This window comes from Argiope bruennichi, chromosome 5 (genome assembly GCF_947563725.1).
Source record: "Argiope bruennichi chromosome 5, qqArgBrue1.1, whole genome shotgun sequence".
NCBI classification, from domain to species: domain Eukaryota; kingdom Metazoa; phylum Arthropoda; class Arachnida; order Araneae; family Araneidae; genus Argiope; species Argiope bruennichi.
This window is the reverse complement of record NC_079155.1, coordinates 54,593,743-54,621,268: the sequence shown is the minus strand read 5'-3', so window position 1 is coordinate 54,621,268 and position 27,526 is coordinate 54,593,743. Positions and strand designations below refer to the sequence as shown.

The window sequence follows — 27,526 nt, the reverse complement described above, 5'->3', positions numbered from 1 at the left end:
ATTTCTGCATACTAGATTAAAACTTTTATCTCGCCTTCATTTTTCTTGCTGCTTCAAATTGAATCTGGATTTTTCTAGTTATCCTGCTCTTCAAATAGCATGGGTGAGATTGTTGAAAAACTGTTCAATGCCTCAGATGTCTTTATCATTTAAAGTGTAGAACTTTGTCAAATTTTGAACTAAATTTGTCCACAAGTTGCCTATCTGTCATTCAGTACATTTGTAGGCATTTAAATATAATATTCAAAGAAAAAATATAACATCTTAGTTAATTTTATTTAATCGTTTTAGCATAGGGGTAGCGCGTCTTCCCCGTGATCTGGGCGTCCCGGGTTCGAGTCCCGGTTTGGGCATGGTTGTTCTATCTGTGAGATGTGTGAATGTGCCCTCCTGTAAAAAGGGGTTGTGCAAGCGAATGAATGATGCGTGAGTGGCAAAGTCGTACTCTTGGCCCTAGTTGGCGCTGCTATAAAAAATAAGAGACGTTCCCCCTCAGGCTTAAATCGCTGGCTTCGTAACAGCGGGCTTGTCAGTGGCAAGTGCCATAAGAAACAAGCAAAACAACAACAAAACTAAAATTGTAATTTTTAAAATTTATTTCCAATCAGTTAAAAGGTGAGAAAGAGAAATACATCCAAATTATATACTCATTTTTCTACACCATATTGCAAAGCAATAATACTCATGTGTGGGACTCTAAAAATTTATATGTATGTATGTGGTGGTGGAGAAAGAGGCATCTTTATTGGAAAATATGAGAAAATTTTGAGAATACCACTCTTACTGAATTATGATATTGCATGCATAATAGAAAGTTATCATTTCAATTATTTTTCTCTCATATATTTGTTTGCTAAATTGAGTTTTTCTATTTATATGGTGATTTTAAAGCAGTTGAATGCATAGCAGTTACTAAAGTTATTACGCAATAGAAGGGGGAAAATTAAAAGTTTTTGCAGAATTGGATAAAAATTTAAATTGGCAAGACAGAATGGTCTCCTCTTTCCTTTCAGACATTATCAATTTCTGACAGACTTGTTTTTTTCTTTATTATAATGAAGAAAACTGATGTATTTTGGATTCCTTTGCCTCTCCCACCCCCCAAATGGAAAGGAATTGGATTCAGATTTATAGCTTACATTATGATAGTTCAGCTACTAAATTCCAGTTAAATAACTGTATATTTGAGTTATGTATACCTGTTGGTGGATTTAATCCAAAATTTCTTATTTATGCAATTTTATTCATTTCACACTTTTTTATTTTTAGCTACCATTTTAATATGTGTATAGATAGACTTCCTGTTGTACTTTGTTCAATATTTGGTAGAAGTCTTTAAATATTTTGATAAATTACATATAATTCTGTGGTCTTGTTCAGTATATTTTTGAACTCTTGTGTAGACAATTATAAATCGAGAAGTATGTTTTTCAAACACCGGAGCGTCTGAGATAAATTCATTGAAAAAATAATTTTGACATTTATTGTACTTTGTATACTTTCTGTATTAGAAAATACAAATTATCAAGTTATGCTTTCTGCAAAAATATTAAAGTTGTCATGTTTCTGTTTTAGATAAAGTATGGATACATTTTCTGTAAAAAAATATGATTAAACAATTTAATTTATTGTAGTTTTTGTGTACTTGATAGTTCTTTAGTAAAAATTTTTTATCATTTAACAAGATTTTTCTCTTAAAAATAGAAATTCAAGTCCCCTTTAAAGGTTGGATAGTATTTTCAACAATTTTTGAATACTCTTTATTTCAGTTTCCAAATGATGGAGCAAAGTCATAATTTCATGGCTTTTATTCGCATGTCTCTTGATGCAATGGAGCAAACATTTTCACAATCATCTGTGGAGTGAGTATTATTTATATTGATTATATTTTTTTTCATCCTGTAACCTATTTAGATTATAATTCTAAAAATTACAAAATTGTTGAAATATTTTATCTTATAAAATTTTATTTTAGTTTATCTCAATTTTAATATTATATTTCCTTTTACATTTAGTCAGATGAGAGTTTCAACGTGGAAACTTGTCAATGTTTGGCTGAAGCAGTATGGAATGAAAGGATCTTATGAATTAGTCAAAGAAAAGTCTATTTTGCAAAAGATTCTACTGGATATAGATATTGAAGGAAAAGTAAGTGTAAAATTAAAGTTTTATAATTAAGAGCTAATTTTTTGCTAAATAGTTTTTATAATTTTGTGTGTTTATAAAGGATACTCTGAAAAGTTGTTTACAAACTTATTGGGTAAATCAGACATATGGAGACAATTAATATTTCATTACAATATGGGGCTGGATTTGCAAAGGTGGGTTACTAAAAGTGGCTTCCTGCCATAAAAAAGAATATACGAGATAAAATGTACAAGATCAATTTAATTCCATAAAAATTTACAGTATCATGATTACTCCAAGGTGAAAAGGCATCATGAAAAGTTATGACATTTGGAGGCCATTTTTAAGTGCAGTAAAAGTGTTTAGTTCTGAAAGAAAAGTTCCTAAAAGTGCCTAATTTTCTCAAGAAGTGCAACGAAGTTATTATTATTTTCTGTTCCTGCAGATATGATAAATATAAAACATGGTTATAAATCTTTGATTACTAGATGTACAAAGATAGAAAACCAACACATGTTAAGCTAATGCTTAGTGAATTTTTTTTGTTGCTGCCTCTTTCTTCAGCAAATACTACTGCTACCTTATATTAGAATGGTTATTCCAGAATGGCAGTATAAAGTCTGAACTGTGCAAAATTTTTGCATTTGGAAAAAGGTTAATACTTTCTTCCTTAATGTTGTAAATAGAGAAAAACACAGAATGTTCCAATTGAGAAAAAATAAGAATGAAATATTTGGTTCATAAAAGAAATATATGTTGAATATGGGAGAACTGCTCTAAAAACTCGCATGACAGGTATACCAGACATTTAGCTACTTTTATTCGTAGAACCTTCAAGAACATAAATTCAAGCAACATTTTCATTGATTTTTTTTTTTTTTTATCAATTCCTTGAACGATCACTTAAAGGTTTTTCTCTCTATGATATTGAATTTAAATTTAATGTGATGTGTAGTTATGTTAGATTATTGCATAAAATCTAATGGGATGAAATTTTAATTCATAGCCATTTCTTTTGCCGTGTATCTCTTTAAATGCCCTCATTCTTTTCAAAATTATTAGTTATACCAATCTTGCCATATGTTAGTTTATATTTTAGAAAAAATTCTGTCAAATCTAATATTTAAAAGAAATTATTTCAGAAAATTTTATAAGACCTTCTTTAAAGTTAATATATTGCTTTTTTTTTTTTTTTTTTTCCAATTCTTACAGAATTTATTTCCCAGTGAGATCTCTATATATATACACATAGTTCTAGCCTTGTTCGTAGAGCATTTGTTAGTTATATTTCAGTGTCATTTAGTGACTTTTCAATTAGAGAATTATTTAAGTATTTTTATTTCAATTAATTCTCGTACAAAAGTTAACTTTTTAACAATATACCCAAAAATGTGCATTTGATTTATTGTGAAATCTATAAGTGAATGTATTGGATGACTCAAATTTCAAAAAACAAATGTAAAGCAAAATGTTTATGATGCTCTGAAGGTACTTGTAAGTCAATTATTTCTCTTGCTGAAATATGCCAAAAATTAATTAATGCCAATGAAATTCATTTTTTACTTTTTTGGAATTTTGCATTGAGAAAGAGTTATAATCAGCAGAAAATTTGAACTCAAGATTTTGCCCAATCTTCTTGATTCAAGTCTCTGAATAAAATATTTTTTAATTTCTTAACACCAAATCTGCAGGTTTCTATCAAGTTTTGAACAAAATCCTTTTCCATGAAGTTTTATTTGTTCATCCAAATACAAGTAAATATGATAACTTTAAAACAAAAAGCGCTACATTGGTAAAATTTGGCATACAGTTTTAAGATCTAAAGTTTACATTTGTGTCAAAATTTTACCAAATATACCAACGAATTAACTATATATTAAGCTTTATGCTTGTATGCATATAAATCCTATACTGTAAAAAAAAAAAAAAAATGCATTTACTTGTTCAACCAAAATTTTCTGAGCATAATTTAAAGATTTCATGATTAAAAGATCGTAGTCATAGCTTCCAAAAATGAAACAATACCATTTGCAATTGTGTAATGTTGAAACTTATTCTTCTTTCTCTCCATTTTTTTCTGTATAGATAAGTCCAGTTTTGATTTGAAAGACAGTTGTTCTTTTTCCATGAGATTCCTGCATTGCAGCTTAATGAGTATGTGCGAAAGAATACATTTCTCTGGTGGGGGGGGGAGAGCAATGCTAATGTTGTTCAGTCTATCATACTTGAGTTTATGGAACAGGTTATTTTTTTTATTATTTGGGAGACTGTCAGTTTATTCAAAGTAAGTTAGAGATTTTTTTTAAAACAACCTGCTGCTAAAAATGCATATTTAATAGGAATTGGACAGGTTAAAAATACAATTCTCATTTTGCTCAATGGGTTCCGGATGTTCCACAAAATTTATTTTTTGCATAATGTTTGCTTTGTTGTAAGAAGATAATTAATCTAACTAATATGGAAAAACAGGCACTTATTAGTCAAACCCAAGGGGGAAAATATACAAGACTGCCTGCCAGTTCAAAAGAATAATCATTGATATTTGACTTAGTATCTTAAGGGAATACAGAAAAATCTGAAAACGTCAAATTTTCTATTCAAAATTAAACAAATTTCAAACTTTTTTGTTTAAGAACAACCAATTAAAGCTGAATTTTTATTGGCACTAAAACTTGTTGCGTTTCATTCATCTTTTAATACATTTAATCATATATTGGAAATATTTTCACATGTCTACATAAAAAGTGAATTAGCTAAAAAATGTATGTCGGGCCATGCAAAAATGTTGTATGTTGCTTGTTAAGGATTAGCTCCATGAAACTGATGGCTGAAAAAATCTGCAAAAGTTGCAGAAATTAATGTCTAAATACCTAAATCGGCAAAAATGAATAAATTTTTTTTTTAAAGTAGTCATTAAGCGATTTGTATCATAACAAAAATGTTTTGTGTGTTACTTCATCCGAATCCTTATCCTTAATTTTGTATGAATTGCAATTAAAGATCATGAGAAATAATATATTCCCCTCCCCCTTAGTGTGTGTGTGTATATATATATATATATATAATTTTTTTTTTTTTTTTTTTTTTTTTGCTAAATTCTAGTTAATAAGAATTTTTTCTTTTTTTTTATGTAAATATCAATACTCTTTCAATATGCTATTACTTTGTATAATGTTGAGTTTTTATTTACTTTCCTTACGTTTCTTTAAGTTTTTATTACTTTTTAAATCATATTGCATTATAACTAGTATATGATTGATCTTTGAACATATCCTTGTATTTTGAATATATGTAGAGGGTATTGCAACCCCCCCCCCCCCCCCCCCCCGGCCGATTTGAGTGGCAACCCTGTTAAAAATAATACTGCTGTTTTAAATAGGTGATGAGACTTGATTCTTAAATGTGGACAAAATTATAGCAATTTTTAGATTAAAATAATAAAATTTCAATTTTAGATTAAAATAATTAAATTTCAATTAAAATATGAATAGTTGTTTTTTTGTCAGTCAATTTTTTTTTTTTTTTTTTTTTTTTTTTTGTCAAAAACATGTTATTATAAAACAAAATTCCTACATGTAGAGAAAATATTCACGTTTATGTAGCTTGTACAAATGTGTCTGAATGTTTTTCACTAAGATCGCAAAAGTGTTTCATTTTTTTTAAAGCCCTTTCTTACTATTCATTCTAAGCTTTGTTGTATAAATAGCAACATAAGATACATGTATAGCTTCAGGCAGAAAGTTGTTTGGAAATGTTTAAATACTTCACAAATTTATTATTGATACTGTGTTCTGTTTGCTATTATTATATCAGTTGCAATATTGTTATTCAAATGAATTGTTGTCTTTAAATTGTATGCTATGCTTGATTAACCTTCATTTTACTTAATTCACGGATAAGTAGATTCTTTTGCATTTTGCATCCTATGTCCAGATCCTTAAAGTTTGTAAACAACCCTTTTTATTGAAATAGCTGCAAATTATATTGCTAACAATATTTTACCAAGCATTATGTGCAGTTCTTAAATTTTGTTCTTTGCTTTTCAGTTATATAATTTATGCAATGGATTATTAAAAAAAATTAAACCATTTATAATAAATTTTAGATTTGCTGTTTATACTTGCCTATAAGAGTTATAAAGTTAAATATCTGTTATTGGATAAAATATATAGAGGGCTACATTATATTAGTATTTTCTTAAGTTATAAAATTTTGTAAATATCGAGAATATTATTCGTGATATTTGCAGTGTAATTCAAACATTCATTGACATAAAACAAAAACATTCATTAGCATTGTTACATTCTTTTAATGTCATAATCATAAAGGTCTTTAAAAAAAATTATCAATGCAATAAAGAAAATCTTAAAATTCTGGAGAATCAAAAATAAAAATCATATAAAGTGTGTGTAGAAAAGCTTTAATTGGAATTATAAATGTTTTTATACTATATATAAATTTTTATATAATACATGTTTATCTAAAAATTTGTTATAATTGTCTCCTTTGTTAGGTCACTTAAATTTTTTACATGTATCATTTTCTAGTTTCAATCTTTATTATTATCTTTTCCATTTTATTCAGGGGGGATGGTGATGTAAAACGTCTCATCCCTATTTCAAATACTGTTGCAAGTGCAAATAGTGTGTGCAAAGCCACACACAATCTGTGCTAAATTGGACTTCTTTTTAAAACCTGCATCTGTATTCTAATTTTTATAGAAAAAAATTTAATTTTTATGATTTTATAATAATCATAATTTCTAGTTCTAATTAATTAATTTTTTTTATATAAAAAGATATTTAAATCAAGCTAAAAATGTGATATTTCTCATAGAAATTTCACATTTCTGAGTCAGCTGGAATTATAACATTTATAATATATTTTAACTCCCAATTACTATAGAAAAATTTCTTTCGTATGAATTCATTAGATCTTGCTTTTTTTAAATGTTGCTCAGTTTTCAATTCAAAAAAATAAACATTGCTGCACTACTAAAATGGTATTTAAAAATTTTTGTTATTTTCTACTTTTTAGTCTTTAACAATATTTCATAATTTATGGTTTCTTTATTATCACTATTATTATTAGGTATTGAATATTGCCAAAATTAATTTAGTTGGATTTAATTTAAATTATATTTTAAATTACATTCTAAATGATATCCTTTTCTGTAACTTCAATTTTTAATACATTAAAATTATCTGTTGTCACTGAGAACCAGTAACTGTACAGAATTTCTAAATTAGTGCACGAAGAAGTAAGTAAAAAATGAATTAACAAAATTTTGTCCTAACAAATATATGATGTCTTAAGCAAAAGTATTTAATAATACTTTTAGAGAAGAAATAAGAACAAGCTAGATATGAACTGTGGTAATAAAAATTGTTTCTTTAACCTCTTAAAACCTGACTTCTTAAAAACTGATTAAAAAATTTGATTTCAGGATCTTTTACCTTTTGTTACATCTCAGTAGCTCATGGAAAAAAATATTTGTTGATCAAACAATTTTAAGTCCCATAATTTTGAGGTACATGTCTTAAGCAAGTTAAAGTATCCTCGACAAAACAATATTATTTTATTTTCCTGGTTATTTAATAGCTATATTTTTCCCATTTTAAGGCCTTATAAATGAAAAAAAATAGAAAATTTATTATATTAATAATCTATAAAATCTTATTATGAATGAAAATTCATTTTTTTTTTGATATTATATAAGTAGTGTGTAATATTAACACTGTATTTTGTACACTTGACTTAACTCCTAGATTTACATTCTGGATATTAGCATTTTGATGCATATTTATTGTCCATGTAGTGTTGCAGATATGCTTGTCATATTAAGTCTGTTTCTTTTAATGGGATAGGGACAATTTGTCATGCTCTTTTAGGGGTATTTTCACTGGAGGGTGTTGATGAAATCCCCAATGGTCTTTTAGTTGCATTTCCATTATTTGAAGACCATTCTTCCATTAATTTGTTTTCATCTAAAGAATATTTTTTTTTCTTGTTCTTGGTTTCCTTTCTTGCTGATGAAGAGAATTCCTTCATATTTCAACAGGGACCAAATTATATGTATTTGAAATTGCATTAAGGTCATAACATTTTCAGCTTCATTCCTACAGGTCTTCTTGTCCCTTTGCCACCATTTTACAGTATATCCAACAATTGACAACTATTAAATCTACAAAATGTGTGAGTACTCGTGTTGGCCATTTTTTGTCCTTACTACACCACGGTTAATATGATAAATAATGGTTGATGCTTCCAATATGCATATTATATGCTTTTACAGTAGCAGATTATTTTACATCGGCTTTTTGTTTATGTTTACCGTTTTCTCCCTGTTCCAATTGGCTCATTACCTATACATGTGATTAACAGAGTAATGGATTTATTATCTTCCTACTTGACAATGCACACTTTACTATCGTCTGTGACCAATTCATCCCATTCTCCTCTTTTAATGCATTTGTCAGGTTTCATTACTTTCGACACATGAGGAATTCTATTGCTTCCCCTAAAATCACTTTGTTCTGAAAGTTCAGTAATCTACTTTTGAATTAAATCCGCTTGAAGTGAAAAAAAATTATTATTAGCTAATAAACTGTATATTCTATGCATGATATCGAATTGGATTTTATCTGATAATCCTATAAAATGAATTTTTTTACTAAAGTTAAAATAAATATTTTAAAATTTATATCTTATTACATTTATTATTACATAAAAAAGATATACAATATATTCAAGAATAAGAAATGACAATTTGAAAAGAAACGCTCAAAATATAAACATTGTGATAAAATGCAAGCAGTCTGGAAATGGGCACGAAAGCGTCTGATGTACACATATGTGTACCTTAGTTAAATTTGTATTCTGTTATAGATAACAAGTTGTACTTTGGTAATGACTTTAACCAGACACTTAGTATTTTATAAAAAAAAAATATACAAGAGTTTATTTTAGTAATAAATATTTAAAAAATGCACTTATATTTGCTGTATTTTCTGTCTAACGTTATTTTCTTGATGTCTGTAATTAAGAGCGATGGATATGAAAAAAATATCGAACTGTGGTGCAATTTAGTGATGCAAAATGCAAGGTACATTCATAAATGTTGAAATGCATGCATTTTTTCATTAAAATTTTAACTTTACCAGATAAGAAAAATGAAAAAAATTGTAGGTACACATATGTGTACCTCAGGACTATAAAGATTAAGGCATTTAGCCATGCAGCAACAAACTCTTGGCAATTTAAAATTGCCTTATACAGTCTCGCCAAAAAAAACTATTAGATTTGAAATTTTGTTTTTTAAATGCTCTTCTACAGTGTTACTCAAATTATATTTATTTATATATTTATTTTTTATATATATTTATTTTTAACTTTGGAAGTTTGATATGAACATTTTCTATCATTGGATTATCAGCTGTTTAATTAAAACAAGCACTTTTTTTATCTCTCCACTTCAAGTGGTTTTTTTAAAAAACTAATTGTTTAAGCTGCGCCATTTCACCCCCTCCCTCTTTTCGTACTAGATAATAAATTGTATAATTGGAATCTCGCATATGCATCCTTAAAAAATCACTATTTAATTTCATTTTTACATAATGCTACATGGATGAAAATCTATTTTGGAAATAGTTTGGGTATACATCAACATTGAATTGTGAAAGAAACAGGATTCCTGTTTTGATGATTGGGAAGATGAGTAAAATGTTTAGTCATTGCTGTCCATTGAAATACTAAAAACAATCCCGCTCTCTTTGAATAATGAAATTGTTCAGAATTTATGGGTTGCAGGTCAATTTCAAGCAAAAGAATTTTGAATGATAGAAACAAATGTAAGTGATGAAACATTGTATGTGATATAGTTAAATTCTTCATCAAAAAGTATGGAATCATTTATTAAACTGTAATATCCCTTCCTTTCCAAAAGTCCCAATTGCAGTTTATATCAGCTATAATTCCAGACCAATTTTAATGTTTATAAACAAATTTGAAATGCAGTTAATAACTCGTTGAAATTATGCATCAAAATATAATCACCAATGTTTTCAACTTGGTCAACTCACAATAAGTAGTGTGAAAACTCGGTTCTAAATCTTGCCAGTAATATAAATATTGCAGTGAATGACCTGATAAGATAGTAAATACCATGATTACCCTCATAGTCATTATTATTTTATCAATAGCTTAATTTATTTTTGTAGGATACTAAATGGATTGCATGCATCACTTTTTCTATAAACTTGTGATGAGTACTGGTTTGTTTTCTGAATGATCAAACTAATTTTTAGTAAACAATATTTAATTAACAATTCCACATTTTTCATTACAGAACACTCATCATAGAACTCCAAGCATGAAACAAGACATGAAAAAAAAATTAGAATTTATACAGAAAAACGATTGCCACAGTTGGCGAATTATCATCTGACGTGGCGATAATAACAATATTTTCGTTTGATATTTAACATTTCCCCCCAAATTGAATAATTATACTATTCAATTAATCATCAAGTAAAAGATATAACAAATTAAAGTTTAATCAATTTGAAAAACTTAAGTAAACAACATATTTTACATATTATTTGATGCGAGTTCACAATATAATTAACATTATTTATACAAGTAATTACAAGTTTTACTAATATATATAATCAAATTATTCAATAGGCAGCAAACATAATTTAGATATTGGCCTTTTATATGTGCTTGTAGCTTTACGAATTATAGCTTCACGTACGTTGTTGTCTTTACCTGGAATTACTTCTGCAATTGCATTTTTATTTTTATTTTCTGATATCACTGGACATCCCATTACTATTTAAGAAAAACAATGCAGGTTTAACATGTATAACTAGGTTGAATACTAAGGTATTCAGACGATTGCTAGCCAGGAGACGAAAAATTTTAGTTATTCAGAAAAGATAAACAAACCAGAAAGTGTTCAGACTCATCTTGAGTGTTGCCACAAAAGATGAGTCTGAAAATAAAATAAACAAATAATATTGTTTTAAATTAATTTGCTTATAATTTGAAATTAAAATTTTGCTTTTCCTTTTTTTTTTTTTTTTTGTCACCATTTTACCGTCAAGTGCAATATAAATGCATATTACGACATAATGAAAAATATTTATTAAATATTTCAAACAATACTGGTAAAACAAACCTAAAACATCTTGAATCGGGTGACTTACTACTACCAGCTACAAAGCAAATAAAACACAATGTTTACATTAAATTTTTTTTTTTATATAATAGATAAGATAGATTGCTACTGAAGATGGGGTAACTGATGTTGGAGGTCGTGTGAAAGATAAATCTCGCTATAAGAATGTGTGTCTTGCCTACGTAGTTTAAAGAAAATGAGAATGGAACTTGAAACAAATACCACTGATCTAGAAAATGCAGATCAGTATATCAAAATTGTTCAGAAACTTGCTTTTCACACTCCTACAAAATGCAAATGCAATTTTTCATAGCTTTGTTACCTCCTTTCTATTCTATTCTCAAAGTAAATTTTTTCTCATGCTATAAAATTCATAGCCACTGCAAACCTTAATATTTCCCAGAATACAATTGAAGGCTGCATTTCGGGAAAGATAAACTGCAGCAAACATTTTGCAAAATGGAAGGATTAAATCATTTGCCAAAAGTTTCGATTTTACTTTAAGCTATAAATGCTTTCTAGAAGTTGCTTAGGAGTTTTTAAAAAGATTTTGTGAACTATACAACTATTTTTAATTTCATAAGTTTTAAGTTGGATTTGATTTTTGTAGTAATTTAAAGAAGTGCCTCTAAGCCTAAAATGTATTTAATATGTTTTTTCTGAAATGAGCTTCTGTTTTTACTATATATTGCATGCTTTTAATATTTTCTTTCTATTATAGCCTCTCAAATCGAGTAACATTGAAGAGAAGAATCAAAAACCAAATGCAAACAAAATATTTGCTTGTACTCATGCTTTGAAAGGTATTTGAAACATATTCATGTTATTTTATTTTAAATCAATTTTATTATATGCCTTCTTTCCCCATATTGTGATCTTTCCTTAGCTTGTATAGGAATTACACTTATTCTTGTTGTCTTTGCATTAACATACTTGATTCTGTAGGGAAAATTTTTCTATGGAAACACTTTGTTTTGTCTTAAAAGAAGTAAATGTTTGCTCGTTATTTGTGCTTCGGGAGGTCTTGGTGCCTGAAATAATTTAGTTACAACTCGTATAGCAGGCAATTTCTTTATATATATATATATAAATTGAATTAAACTAGACAATTGTAGAATATGTTTTAGGATATAATTAATGCAACATATTACAATACTAAGTGAATTTTTTAAATATTTGAATAAGTCTGAATGTTTTTAGAAAACTTTAACTAAAAATACATATATAGAAAAGATAGAATCCCCACCCCACATATTTGTAAGCCAATTACATAGAGCAATTTATTGAAGAAATCCAATTAAGTACTATTAAAACTTGAAAAAATACCAGCATTGCAATAAGCTGAATTTTAGTTCTCTAAGAGAAGCCAAATTACATGGATTTTTCACAAATTGATATTCTTTGAATTTTCGAACAGTTATACTGAATTAAATAAAGGGTAATAAACATAATAAATTCCCATTTATATTAAACATCAGGAAGAACAATATTTTATTATGCTATTATTTGCTCACACATTTACTATAACAAACTTAATATAGAATATAATTTCAACTATTTAGGCACCTTTGTTTTGCTTATTTGCAAATATACTCAATTATTAGTGAATTGACATTCTTTTTGCTGCAGTGACAATTGCTACACTGAAGAAGATTATTCACTAGTTATTCTAATACTTCTGTTGAAATTGCAATTCATGTTTCTAATAGAAAATGGAAAATCCTCTTGATGATGTGAGGTATTGTGGTTTCAAATTTAATATTCCATTTAACCTCTCAGGTATTTTTAAGAAACTGCCTTCAGATTAAGCATACCAGCCAGTTTTTTCAATATTTGTGGATTATCTTGGTTTCAATATAGATGGCAATTTCTTTAGAAATATTCCAAAAATTAGTGGATAGCCTTCCTTTGGAGTAGCAGTTGTCATTATGGCAAAGGGTATGCCAACTGAAATTAATAACACACATTATGTTTCTAATCTTTTGTAGAATTCATTATTATTATTCAACAATATAGGCTTAAAGAATATCAATTAGTTGAAATTACTAGTTGTTTGGTTTCGCTTAGAGCACATATGAAATTTGGTTCATCACACTACTGATAACTTTCTGAATCTTAATAGTATTCATCTGGAGTTTTTATTTAGGTTACTCCATATATCTAGCCTTGAAACTAGAAAAAAAAAAAAAAAAAAAAAAAAAAAAAAAATGCTATGTTTTTGTAAATGTGCAATTAAAATTCACTTCACATTTTAATATATTGCTTTAATTATACCTTGTCTGGTATTCTGTAGGACATTTGTTGTATTTGTTTGAAAACTCTTGTGCTATTTTTACAAAACTCATTTTAACTGCTGTACACAGCAAATGAAACCATTGTTCTAAATTTTAAATCGTTTTCTGCTTCCTGGAAAATGTAAATGCCCCCCCCCCCCTCCTTTCCATTTCTGTTCAATCTCATAAATGCCCCCATGACCAAATCTTCATGGGGAGATTCAGGTTCAAATGTATTTTTAATATGATTGAAATTCAAAGGTAGTTGTTTGGCATTTTTGGATCTATTGGGGGGGGGATGCAAAAGTGTCCAGTGCTTTTGGTCACATACTGTAAAGCTTCTTTTGATTATATTCATTTTGATAAATAAAGCTATTATAAGGAGAAAATTTTTGAGTTAAATGAATGCAATCTTAAATTTTACACACTCTTAATAAATTTAATTTATTCAGTTTTCTATTTGTGTATTCCCTTTAAAAAAACATTTTCTTCTAGTATTTGGGTAAATTTCATCAACATTTCTGTTTAGTGATAATTTTTTTTAATTATTGGAAAATTCCTTTTGTATTGAAATAATTAATTTCTTTGTTCATTATATGATTGTAATAAGATATTATACCAAAATTTAGTGAAAAGGAAGGAAAAAAGATTTATGTCTCTTTAATGAAATCACCTTAGAAATATATTATGTAGTAATTGTCTATTTCTGAGTTCTTTACTTAATTCTCATTTTTCATTTCAGTGTTAAAATCTTTATTAGAAGTTGGCAGTGCCTACATGGAAAAAAGTTCTCTAAATGTATGTTTATTTTTTCTTCTTGTTAGTTATTAATTTAGTGACTTAACAATTTAAAATAAAATATGCTTAAAATTTCTTTTCAGAAAATAAGTTCTGCTCTTCTGAGAATTTCAAAATTGGTATTGCGCCATGTTTCACCCAAAAAAATTTATCCTTTCCCCTACTCTGATGATAAATGTAGGAAAATGTTATTTGATGTTCTTCAGACCTCTTTGATGTTTTGTGATCCATCACTTAGTAGATACTTCATTGAAGCTTTCTATATCTTCAAAGCTGCTTCAAAAGATCCTAGCACAAAGGTAAAAAGGAATTTTGTTCTGCTATATGTTTAATAAAGTGAGAATCTAAAATCTTATAAAGTATTTTTATTTTTTCAAAATAATATGCTTTTCGGAACACATGTTACAGTCTGGCATTAGTTTTGTTTTAGCATTTTTATATATATGTTTGTTATTTAAAGATTTACCATTGCAGAAAATTTTACATATTATTTAATATAATATCAAAATCTCCAAATTTTTGAGAAAATTTGTGTAACTTGCTTTTTACTAGTAATTTCTATTATTTTATTTTATGCCAAATGTCAGGATTTATTGCCTCTAATATTCAAAGTGAATTGATTATACTTAATCTTAAAATTGAAGAGCTGAGTATGTTTAGTGATAATTTATTGAATTTCTAGAAACTGGCTGTATAATTTACATATTTATGGAACTTTGTTTTTATATATATATATATATATATATATATATATATATATATATATATATATATATATATATATATATATATATATATATATATATATATATATATATTTTATTTTTTGTTATTTCAATAAACCACTGGTTTTTTGACACAATTGTTAAGAAGTAATCCTGAAAAAGGCATTAGGCTTTTATTGATTTATCTTCTCATGATGGGGAATTTCAGCAGTTTTCACTTGTAACAAAATTTGTGCTTATCCCATATCTAAATTATTGTCATATTATTGGTGTATAGTAATGCATAATTGAAATTCTATAATTACAAAATATGCAAATTGAATGTGGCAACAGCATAAGATTACAAAATAATGCAGGTTTGAAGTAGGAAAGGTAAATTTTGAAACCATTCAATAGCATTTTCAGAGAAAAATTGCTGGAAGAAAGGCTGTACTAATATTTTATTATTATTACTTTTAAATAAAAATTTATATTTATTCTTATGAAGATAAATCATATTATTAATATAAATTTATTTATAACTTCAAATATCATGCTTGTATATTTTGGTTCTTTGAGAATAAGATGAGGATGACCTTCGAATTGGTACAGATAAATGTGTTTGCTGAGAGGGGAAAGGAAAACATGGAGCGATCAGGACTTAAAAAAATAGAAGAGTTGGAAAAAATATGATTATTTTGATAAATTTAGGGTGGCCAGAGTTATTAAATTCTTCATATAAATGGATTTTATGGGCAACAGGAAATAAGCATTAATGCTAATATTTTCTTTTGACATTTTTTATTTTGTATTTGTTTAAAATTCTCCATACATTCAACAAAATGCATTATCATTTAAAGCGTGTTATCATTTAATGCGTCATCTTTTTTTTTTTTTTTTTTTTTTTTTTTTGACTGATTTTTTCAAAAAGGTGCATTTTTAAAGTTATGCTTTTGTAATTACATAATACATTACAGTATTAAAACAGTACATATGTATTAATTTTTCTGTGTATCCTTGACACCTCTCGTAAGTACAAAGCACCTTTTCTTTTTCCATTAACAAAATGCATTTTAGGATAGTTTTGAGTGATATACTAAAATATTAAGCGTTAGTTAAGCATTTCCTGCTGTTTATTTTACGTTTTATTGTACATAAAACGATTTTTCAAAGTTGGAATGACTGTTTTCTCTTTTGCTATACTACCCTTTTTTAGCTTTTTTTTGGATTATCCGTGATTTTTGTTATCCGCGGCAGCAGCGCCACCCAATTCCGCGGATAATCGGGAGTGTACTGTATATAAGATGCGCTGCAATAATATAATAAAACCTCGAGTAGAGCACAAGTTATCTCTTCTCTCCCACATAGCGAATATTCCTCGAAGACGAGATATTTCGTCCCTTGCGATGAAAGTATTTGTAATTGTGGAGGTGTTTTTTACAATGTTGGACTAAGTTAGCTTAACAGTTTTGTAAGTTAAAACTTAATGCAAAACTGTCATTGAATAATTTCTTTTATTTTGATGCAATACCCTCCTTTTAGTTTAAAAGGGCATATTGTTATTGCCAGTATTTTCTTGTATCTGTTTATTATTTTGTGTTTATATATGATAACTTTTCTGTTAGTGGTATTATTATTCTGTCTTGATTTATGCGTTAGTAAACAATAGAAATAGAGAAGATTACACTAAAATGAAATAGCATTCATTATAAGTACGCTGCCAATATGCATGCGATTTTGTATGACATCTTTCATGATTATCAGCTTTGAGAAAAGTCAGTCTATGGATGAACACACATCTTCTAGTATATTGTATATGTTGTACATTCTTATGTTAAGCATTATTCTAAACATTAAATTTTATTCTACATTCATTTTCATAATAAAGAGTGCAATATTATTTTTTGCATGCTATTATTTTTTGCATGAAAATATTTGTTGTAACTAATTAAAATTCTTTGGAAATGTCTATTCTTCAGTAATTTGTTTATATTACGCTAAATGTAATATATGTGTAAGAAATGATACTGATGGTTTTGAGATCCTATTACTTGCATATCTTAGATTGCAAGTGGGAGGGGAAAGACTGCTTGTGTTAAAAAAATTTCCAAGTGATATAAGTTTTCATTTTGATTTAATATTAATTAGTAGATTTTCCACAGCCAGTGTATATGAAATAGTTGATGTATTTAATTACATTTGAAAACTAAAAAACATTCCATACAAATTTTTTAGTTCAAAGATAAAACTTTAATAACAATTTATGATATGTATTATTTTTCTGAAAAGGAAAATTTATTTGCTCTAATTACTTCTATAAAATATTTGGCAATATATGCATAAAAATAACACATTAATGTTTTGTTTCAGGTTACTCGAATATGCCATAGATTTCGCAAACTGAGTCGATATTATTTGAATCCAAGGAAGCCTCCTCCGGAGGCAGTGAAGTTCTCAAATCATAATACGCTTAACATTCAGCAGCCTGTGATGGAGCATTTGAAAGCTGATTGGATTAAAGGTGTTAACTTTCCTAATGGAAATGCCGCCTCTAGTGATGATCAGATGGATGATGGCAAAGCTACTCATGTGCAAGATGAAAATGCACATTCTGAAAGAATAGAAAGTGAGCATGTTTTGATGCCCATAGAACAAGAAGCTGATAGTCATATGAACCATGATTATAGAATTATAATACAGTCTAGTCAATCTGTGGGGGCAGAAGAGTCTGTTGATGATTCAGATATAGAACCTACTTATATTTCCACCGATTCCAATCCCCAAAGATTGGGTATAAATGATTCTTCTCGTGTTGATTCCTTTGGTTTGCAGTCCTGTAGTAACCAGTATACTAATGAAACAAGGACTGACAGACAAGCAGCTGAATATATTGTTCCTAATTTGACAAATAATGTTGAAAATAATATTGAACATGTTTCTTTTGTTGAAAAATCTGCAAAAAAAGTCCAAATGGAAAATGGACATTGGAAAAAAGAAGATAGTGAATCTGATGAAGATGAAAGTGATATGGATGAAGAAGGTGATGAGGAAGCAAATGAAGAAAATAGTGGCTGTGATGAAACTTCAGATGGAAAACGATCACCAGAATTTGATGAAGAAAGACCTAATAAGCGGCAGAAATTCATAGAGGAAGAGCAAGATGAGGAAGATATGGAAGATGAGGATATTGTGGTGAATAACCAATTGTTATCAGACGAAGAGACTGAAGGTAATCATGTGCATGTATCAGAGGAAGAAGAAGGAAATTCTGAAAATAGTATGGAAAATACGGTGGTAAATGCCATGGAAAATACCATTGTAAATGCCAAAGACAATACCGTGATAAATGCTATGGAAAATACTGCAGAAAATGCCGTGGAAAATGAGGTAAGACTATATATTATTTAAAATTTTACATTATAGTTAAAAATGTCTGAATGAAATAAGGGTTTTAATTTTATACATTTAAAAAGTAAGGATTTCCTTGTTTTGTTTATATCCCCACCCCCTTCTCTCCTTTAGAATGATTAGACCGACGTTTAACCGTTTCACAAGTTTATTAAAAGTTTTTTTTTTTTTAAATAAAAATCTTTCATTCCACATATAAAGATAGAAGAAAAATAAAATATAATAAAGATATTCAAGACATGAAAACAAAATTTCCAACATAAAGGAATATTTCATACATATTATTTAGTATTTATTTTATGCTTATCATGTGTTTATAATTTATAACTAAAGATTAATAAATCTCTAAAATTAAAAAAAAAATCTGGTAGTTAACATGAATATAAAACAAGGAAACATTGTTGTCATTAACTATCTTGGAAATAGTAGAGCAGAATAATTCATTATTCATAGTAGGGCTCTGTTGATTTTTAATATATCGAAAAATATGGATACTTTGGAAATACTAATTTTTTTATGTCAGTTTTTGGGGAGGGGGGGAAAAATTATCAGTATCATGATGACTAACAATCCAAAGAGTCAATGTGCGCAGAATATTTTCATTTTTGATATTTAACAGGTATTTACTCAAGACTCATCATTGATGCATTTGCTGAGTATTTACAATTATATGTTTTACTCTTGCATTGCCCTTTGAAAATTAATTTGGATTTAATTATTCTGTAAGGAATCAATTAAAATAATGATGAAATATTGTCCAAAATTGCATACTTTATTTTTTATTCAAATATAACTATTACATTTTACATAAAATTTGTTGTGCAACTAAATAGTTTACCACTACATTTTTCTCTGTAATGAAATTAAAATTCACTAAGTTGATGGTTAGTTCCTTAATGTAAAACTTCATTCTAATTTATATCAAACATTTAAGCTAGCATTTATTGGATTTCAATATAGTTTTAAATTTATAAGACTATTTGATTCAATAAAAATGTTCTGGTTATGATATTTATTGTGCATTGAAAAATATGATTTACAATTTTATGAATATTACTAGCTGCCTTTGGCGACCAGCCGGTTCACCAGTATTACCGCTCGCTACAATTTTCAATTAAATATTTTCAGTAACTTGTCTCTTAATAGCTTCTCAAACAAAACATTTGGAATCTTCAAATTTTGATAGTCATACCAAACTTACACTGTTGTTTAGATCGTTTCGTTCAATTTACTATATATATTTTACTAATTTGTTGTCATTTCCGGTAAAACTTCAACTTTAATTTAAAGTAGAAATGATGAAATTGCAATTAATAAATATAAAGATATTTTTTAATGAAAACAAGCGTTTTATTTTATTTATCATTTTTGTTGTTATTTATTTATTATTATTATTATTATTGAATATGAGTACTGCAAACAGAATCGTTCGGTATTTAAGTCTTACGTGAACTACAAAATATTTTTCATAATTTGCGTAATATCTCAAAGAATAATTCAACAAAAATTTCTCAGATTCAGCATAAAATTCAGTTTTTAGTTTTGCTTTCAAAAGGATTGAAATGAAATCAATAATAATATTTTTTTCCGGCCTATAAATATATTTCAAAAATTATGAAGTCTAAATTTTATGCAATAAGGTATCATATTCTGAGAAATATTCTGGACACACCAAATTTTAAATAAATGAATGAATGTTTCTATTTTCCACGATTAACTAAGACTGATTTATGAAGTTTTGAATGTTAAAAATTTTTCTCAACATTTTCATAATCTTAGGCCAATTAATCTTGAGAAACCTGCTCGCTGATTGGCGTATTTTCTTTAAAACGATCGATGAAAAATCTAAAATTATATATAAATTTTCATAAATCAGTCAGTTTAAGTGCTTGATTTAGTTGATTGGAAATTAACTCTTTTTATTTAAAATATTAGTGTTTCAAGAACATTTTGTTATTCGTGATTTCCACAGCAGAAGTTTTATGTAAAATCAAAAATTCGTTATTTATTAGAGCATTTATTGAATCAAGTTACATAAAATATAATCATTTTCCATTTAGACCATTTTAGCAGAATTGTGTCTATTACTAAAGGTTTACAAATTAGCAGTGTGGCCCTGATTTGAATGGATATCCTGTTCATATTAAACAAAACTTGCCTTAAAATAAAACTGATTTATTGGATTAATAATACACATAGTGTAAAAAATCATAAAATTTTTCTTGAATTTATTTTTTTTAAAAAATATTTCATATTTGTTTCATTTCTTACAAACACGTGACGAAAATCATATTTTTGCAGATTTCATTTCCAAAAAGATTTAATTTATTTTTAATTGGAGCTTTAATCGATATGATGGCAACACTTTGAAAAAAGCTAATTTTTTCCCCATGAATGCGAAACGTGCTTGTGCAGCTTAAATTTTATTTTTATTTTGTACGAAAAAAATTGTTGAAAAATATAATTAAATTATTTATTTAAAAATTAATTAAAAATAGAAATTTAATTTTAAGGTTAAAACATTGGTATCATTTAAAAGATAAATTTTTGATCTTTAACTTGATGTAAAAATCTTTTTTGTGCGGTAATATTTTCGGAAGTTATAGCAGAAACACGAAAAAATAACCCCGGGGTGCACATTCCCGGCCTCCAAGGTATACACGTGCCAAATTTCGTAGCTGTTGGTCGAACGGTCTGGCCTGTAGAGTGCCAAAACACACACACACACACACACACACACACACATTGAGCTTTATTATAAGTATAGATTATATTATTAAATTTTAAAAATTGAGGATGTAGATCCCAGTTACATAAATTTTATCTTTGAAATTTCAAAAATAGCTCTGAATGACATATTTATCTCCTTTTTACATACATCCTTTTTAACATCTTTATATTTTTTACCTTTTTAATTCATTTTCTTTTCTGCAGTATGTGATATTACATTTTCAAAAATATGTTTTGGACTTCCTACCTTTAAAAATATTGCTTCATTTCTGTTTCATAATATATTGATCATTAAATTATATTCTTTTTTTTATTATTATTTATGAAACAGATTAATTTTATAGGCAAATATATTCACCCATTATTTAATCGCTATCTAAATTTTAATGCTTATCAATATTGATTGAATGTTGATTTCTTTTTGAACTTTCAATAGTGATAGAATTTTTGATTCTGATGAAACATTCTTCTGGGCTTATAAATATCTATTTAGAAAGGGACATTTCTTTGGGAACACTTCAGAAAAGGATGTATATAATGTTATATAGATAGACCTTAATTATTCATACTTATATAAGTGGAATATGTATTAAGTTGGTTATGGTGTTTTTCTTATTTGCTTTTTAATTCCCATACTTTTCTATAGTGTGTGCTTTTAGAGTTAAAAAAAATATGTAATTTTTGGAATTCTTTACCTCTAAAAATTTTGCTTCATTTCTTTTTCATAACATACTTTTCATAAGTATATTATGAAAAGAATATATGAAATGTATATTACATAAATTATATATATATATATAATATTTAAATTTTATTTAGGGCAAAAGTTATTTTTAACTGCAGATTGATTCACTTGTCATTTTATCACTTCTGATTATGATGAATTGATTGAACCTTCATGCTATGGATAATATCTTCCAATTTGATTTGGAGATATCACTTTTTAAACTTTTTAAGAAAAGACATATATTGTTGGATTTATCAGGGTTGCCATGGCACCAAGGAAATTGGGAAAACATAGGGAATTTAAAAACCATGTACAAAACGGGTTATGCGAGTAATGTTGAAAATTTTCTTAAAAACTAAGGAAGTACAGGGATTTTTAAATTTCTTAGTTTTTCATCTAAAAAAAAATGCAGATCTCTTTAAACATTGCAAAAATAAAAGATTGTCGCCATAGCTTTAAAAAATAAACAATACTATTCGTTAAATTGCAGAAACTCATCCCTTTTCACTTCCTTTTTCTTCTGCATAGATCAATCTATTTTCCAAGACTAGGAAAGAGTACCTATATTGGAATAGTAATTACAGATACTTAAAATATTAGTGAAGCTACTATGGGGGAGGGGGAGACTTAGTAGCAGATTGTTTTATATTTGTGAGAGAAATATTACAAAAAAAATTAATGTATGTCCAAGAATTTTGTTATTAAAGCTATGCCTTGTTTAAATGTGCATTTACATTGCCGTATTATGTAAAAAGCAAATAATTAATTAGCTTTAACTTCTTTATTTCAAAGAACAAATTTCTATTGCATGTTCAGAATGTGCAAACATCCAGTTTGAAATTTTCTTGAAAAAACTAAAAGGTGAATACAAGTTTGATTCATTTAATGATGATATTCTCTTATTATTTGTATTCTTAAATTTTAAGGCCCACATACTATTAGTGGGTCACAGTAGTGGATTGATTCAGTAATGGGATTCCCATTTGATTGAGAACTTTATTCATGATTTCTAAGTGCAACTCAACATTTCTTTGCAGATTTCTGCTATGAAATTATGTTCTTACTTGAATTTTCTGTCTGTATTCGACGAAAAATATCTTCGAATATGGAATGTGTCATTTACAATGCTCCTGTAACTTTGTAGGAAGTGAGGGAAAGCAGATGGTCAATATGATCCCAAAGCATGAATTTGATTTGGTATTACCACATGTTATTAGTGCCTGCAATCCAGTGTCCGTTGTTTTTCAGTAAATTCATAGAGTACACTGCAGAAACAAATACGGTAACATTATTAGCAGTTCTCAATTACTGGAAGGATGTTGCACCGAGCATATTTATTAACAGCATGCAACAGAAGAAATATTCATCTTGATTAGAATGCTCAGTGTACAACTGCCTATTGTAATTTCTATGAATATGCTAAATTGTCTGCTGACTCTCTCTCCACATTTGCATAGTAAAAGCAAATATAGAACAACCCACTGATTATCTACTTTGATACAACCTTTTCGCATTTTTACTGTTGTTAATTTACCACCATCTTCTGCGATCCACTTGTATAAAGGATATCGATGGTTTCCTGTATATCTGTATTGGATATTTATGCGTGAGAATTATTTAGAGTATTTCTCATCTATCGTGCATAGTGAAATTGGATTCAGTGCATGTATCATATTTTTCTTCTCGAATGCATGCAAATCCTTAGTAAAGTCAGTTTCGGGTTTCATCGGTAGAGGTTGATTTGTATGTGTGCATTTAACAATCCTTCCTTTTGCCATTCTGCTGAGTTCACAAAATGAACACTGATAAAATGTGCAGTGCCATTCCAGTGAAATAATTTATTAAAAATAAATCAAAATTTGTGAAAGTTTAATTCAAAATTGAATTGGAAGCACTGAAATGGAATAATAGAATAATAAGTGTTGCGTGTGTTGTTTTCACCTCCAACAGCTGGTTCAATCTGTTGGACTATTATCAAAAGTAGTAAATATATATATATATATATATATATATATATATATATATATATATATATATATATATATATATATATATATATATATATATATATATATATATATATATATATATATATATGTTTTTACCTGTTACAGATAAAAACATACCTGATAATTAACCTGATATCTATATAATAAGTATATAATAATCAACTGTATCTGTTATTACAAAGTACTGATAAAAATGAACATTTACATTTTTATTTATATAGATAGATTGTTTAGTTGTTCATTTTACTTTCCATTTACGATAAAAATTATTTTTAGTGATAAAGTGTTTCATCTGCCATTTGATAACTATTTAAATTTTAATGCTTTCTGAATTTGGAAATGTTCGGTGCTAATCAGTCTTTCAAGAGCATCGAGAATCAGTCTTAGTAATATTTTCCTATTCATTGCGATGACATGGCAATGAAAATGGTTGTATGTTGTACAATAAATAAAATGTGCAGTACTAATGGGAATATATGGCAATGGAAAGATATAGTTTTTCTTGAACTTATTTCAAAATTTTTGTTCTTTTGAGTTGTCTGAAAGCACCCCCCCCCCCCCCCCCATTTAAATTATTTTGAATAATTTTTCAATCTATATTTATCTTTTACATTACACGTATTAATATTTTAATTTTCAATTTTGTGGCTCGATTTTTTACAATATACCTAAATGGTTACAGAATAATAGGAAATTTTATTAATATATGGAAGTAGTAATTGCGTAATTTTTTTTAATGTTGGTTATGTTTTTACAAATTAATATTGATGAATATGGGAGCATTTTTTATTGATATATGTATTCTAATTACCTCAGAATTGAAAACCTTTTAACATACTTCAATATTCTTTCATAAATGCATATATACTCCATAATTCTTGATATTTACACTCGTTGCAGAATTATTATTTAATTTCAGAAATTTTCAGTTATGCTCAAGCCTAGTTGGATATTTAAGCTAAATCTCTGGTTTTAACATTTTTTTTTTTTTTTTTTTTTTTTGAAGTAGGAGATTTAGCTCATTTTTTAAAAAAGTAAATCATTATTCTTTTCTTTCTCTCTCTAAGTTATCGTCTTTTATTTAAAAAAGGGGGGAAAAAACTAATTTTTTTTATATATGAAATTAATTTTTCATGCCAATTCAAAATCTATAGTCTTAATATCATTTTCACAGAGCTAAGTTAGTATTAAAGAAAATAACAATTCAAAAATTACTCCATTGTTGAAGTAATAAAATATTATAGATTCAAAGATTCTGGCATACTTAAAATGAAATGATATTGCAACACTCTATCAAAATGATTTGAATATCAGTATATTTTAATTCTTTTATTGGAAGGGAAAATGTGAATATTTATAGAAATTTTGAAAAGTTACAATATTAAAAGAGTTTATTATTGAAATAAATAAGAAAAAGTGTCAAGAAATATCTATTTATCTTGGATGGTATATCATGAAGATGAAGTTCAAATATCACCCAGCCCTAATTTATACTATCGTATTTTCTAAAATATTATATCCATTTATCTTGTTCAATATCTACTAGTGTTACATATTAAAAACCCATTCTTTGACTTGATTGATATGCAGGCATCTTTCAACAAAAGTCATAAAGATTTGTTTGTTTATATTTTCCGTTAATAATTTTTTCCATTAAAATTGTTAGAGCAATTGGGGAATAATTAGGAAGTTCATTTGGAAATCTTAAATTTCCATCATGAGCCGTCTTTGTAATGTTAAAAAAATACTTAAATAATGGAAATAATCCACTTGGGTACACAAATTTTCCCTTGGTAACAAATAAAAAACATGGAAGATCTGCTGTCATTATATATGTACACAAAGAAAAAAGATTGTATATCTTTTACAGCATATATATTAAAGAAATGAATATGCGATAGACTGAGTATTTTGCTGCCATTATCTCTATTTATAAAAAAAGGTGCATGTATTGTTGCTCTACAGGCCTAACCCAGGGCTACCAGATATACTTGGATGATAAAAATGTGGTCCTAAAACCAATTTTTAAAAATTTTAATTATTAAAATAAATTAGATTTTGAGGGTGTTTGCTTACTTCCAACAATATTTCCACAATAATAATAATTTTTTCACCATTAAACCCTGTTTTCCCGTTCATTTTTATTAGGGTGCTGGTAGGTTAGTTCCATGTTTTTAGAACAAAAGTGAACTTAAATAAATGGGGGGGGGGAATACAATTGTAATGAATTCATTTGTTAATATTGATGTAATGTATTTAGTGATAACTGAACAGTGAACCATAAAGATTTGAAGTAATGCGAAAAAAAAATTTTTTTTTCAATGATACCAATTTAGTTGCTGTTAAATTCTTTGGGCTAGATTTAATTTATTTTTAAGTACGTTTCATTACAATATTACATTGTTATGAATAAAACAAAATCACTTCCATTTTTTCATCAAATATTTGATTGCGAGATTGTCTTCCATTGTTGAAAGCTCAAGAAAGAAAGTTAACAATACACCCAAATTTAGAAAATAAATGAAGTATACATAATAATGATATGTCATGGAACTGAAATTAGAAAAGTTAGCCTCCATTAGAAAAGTTCATATATACAAGACTATTACAATTGCATGGCTTTAGGCCTGACAAATTGATAAAATTAGGGATATGAAGTTTTATCTGAACAGTTTAACTGAAATTAAAGCAGTATCTCTAATGAATCAATTGGTTGCTAAAGGCAACTAGCCTATACTTAAAATCCTTAAATATACAAATGACTATAAATAATTCATTTACAATGTCAAAAAAAGTGTCATATGCTTAGATAACTGCAATTTTTTATATATTTATTGCATCTAAATATTGTTTTAATGGAATAAAATTAAACCCAGAAGGTTCTATTCGTATCTTGTTTCTTTTTAAACTTAGTTTGTGAAGTGATTAAAATTTTACATTAACTATGTACGAATAATATTATATTCAAATTTGTATAACAGTTTTTGTAAAAAATGGAAGACAGCATTCAATATGGTCATGTAGCTCATATTTTAAATAAGATTGCTGTATGCTGTTTGTATTTCAGTTTAAATGTTAAAGGATTAAAATAATTTTTCTATATAATTATTTGTTCCATTTTATGAAATATGTTTTTGTTTAAAAAAAATATTTAATTCCAGGATGAAAGCATTGATGATGGAGTTCCATCCCTTAAAGATATGTTTGGTGACTATTGTCCACAAGAAGCGCATGAGATTAGATGAAAACATTATATATGTATATGTATCATTCCACATCTATATAAAACTCATTATCTTCAAACATTATTCAATTCATTCATTTTTTATCACTAAGATTTACATAACATTTTTTATAAAAAGTGGATGCAGCATCCAATATCTCATGTAGTTCATGTAAAAATAAACCTTTTAATTGTGTCTTGAAAGTTATTTTATTTTTAAATATCTAAATCAGACATTGTCTTAATGTTGAATGTATATAACAAATTAAATGTTCATTTTAAAAATAACCATTATTTGTAAAAGAAAAAATCTTAACAGTTACAAAGTGTTTATATTATAAATTAT

At 27.2% G+C, this 27,526-nt stretch overlaps 1 protein-coding gene across 1 annotated transcript in view; it reads left to right on the top strand.

Moving 5' to 3' along the window:
• LOC129968138 (uncharacterized) overlaps positions 1-27,378 on the top strand; it is a 59,667-nt gene extending 32,289 nt beyond the window's left edge. Inside the window, exons 11-17 of the mRNA XM_056081958.1 lie at positions 1,770-1,862; positions 2,016-2,148; positions 12,030-12,111; positions 14,324-14,379; positions 14,463-14,678; positions 17,454-18,470; positions 27,119-27,378. Coding sequence (XP_055937933.1) covers positions 1,770-1,862; positions 2,016-2,148; positions 12,030-12,111; positions 14,324-14,379; positions 14,463-14,678; positions 17,454-18,470; positions 27,119-27,202 — 1,681 coding nt within the window. The 3' untranslated portion in view covers positions 27,203-27,378. The remainder of the gene's footprint in view (positions 1-1,769; positions 1,863-2,015; positions 2,149-12,029; positions 12,112-14,323; positions 14,380-14,462; positions 14,679-17,453; positions 18,471-27,118) is intronic.
• The last annotated feature ends 148 nt before the right edge of the window (positions 27,379-27,526 follow it).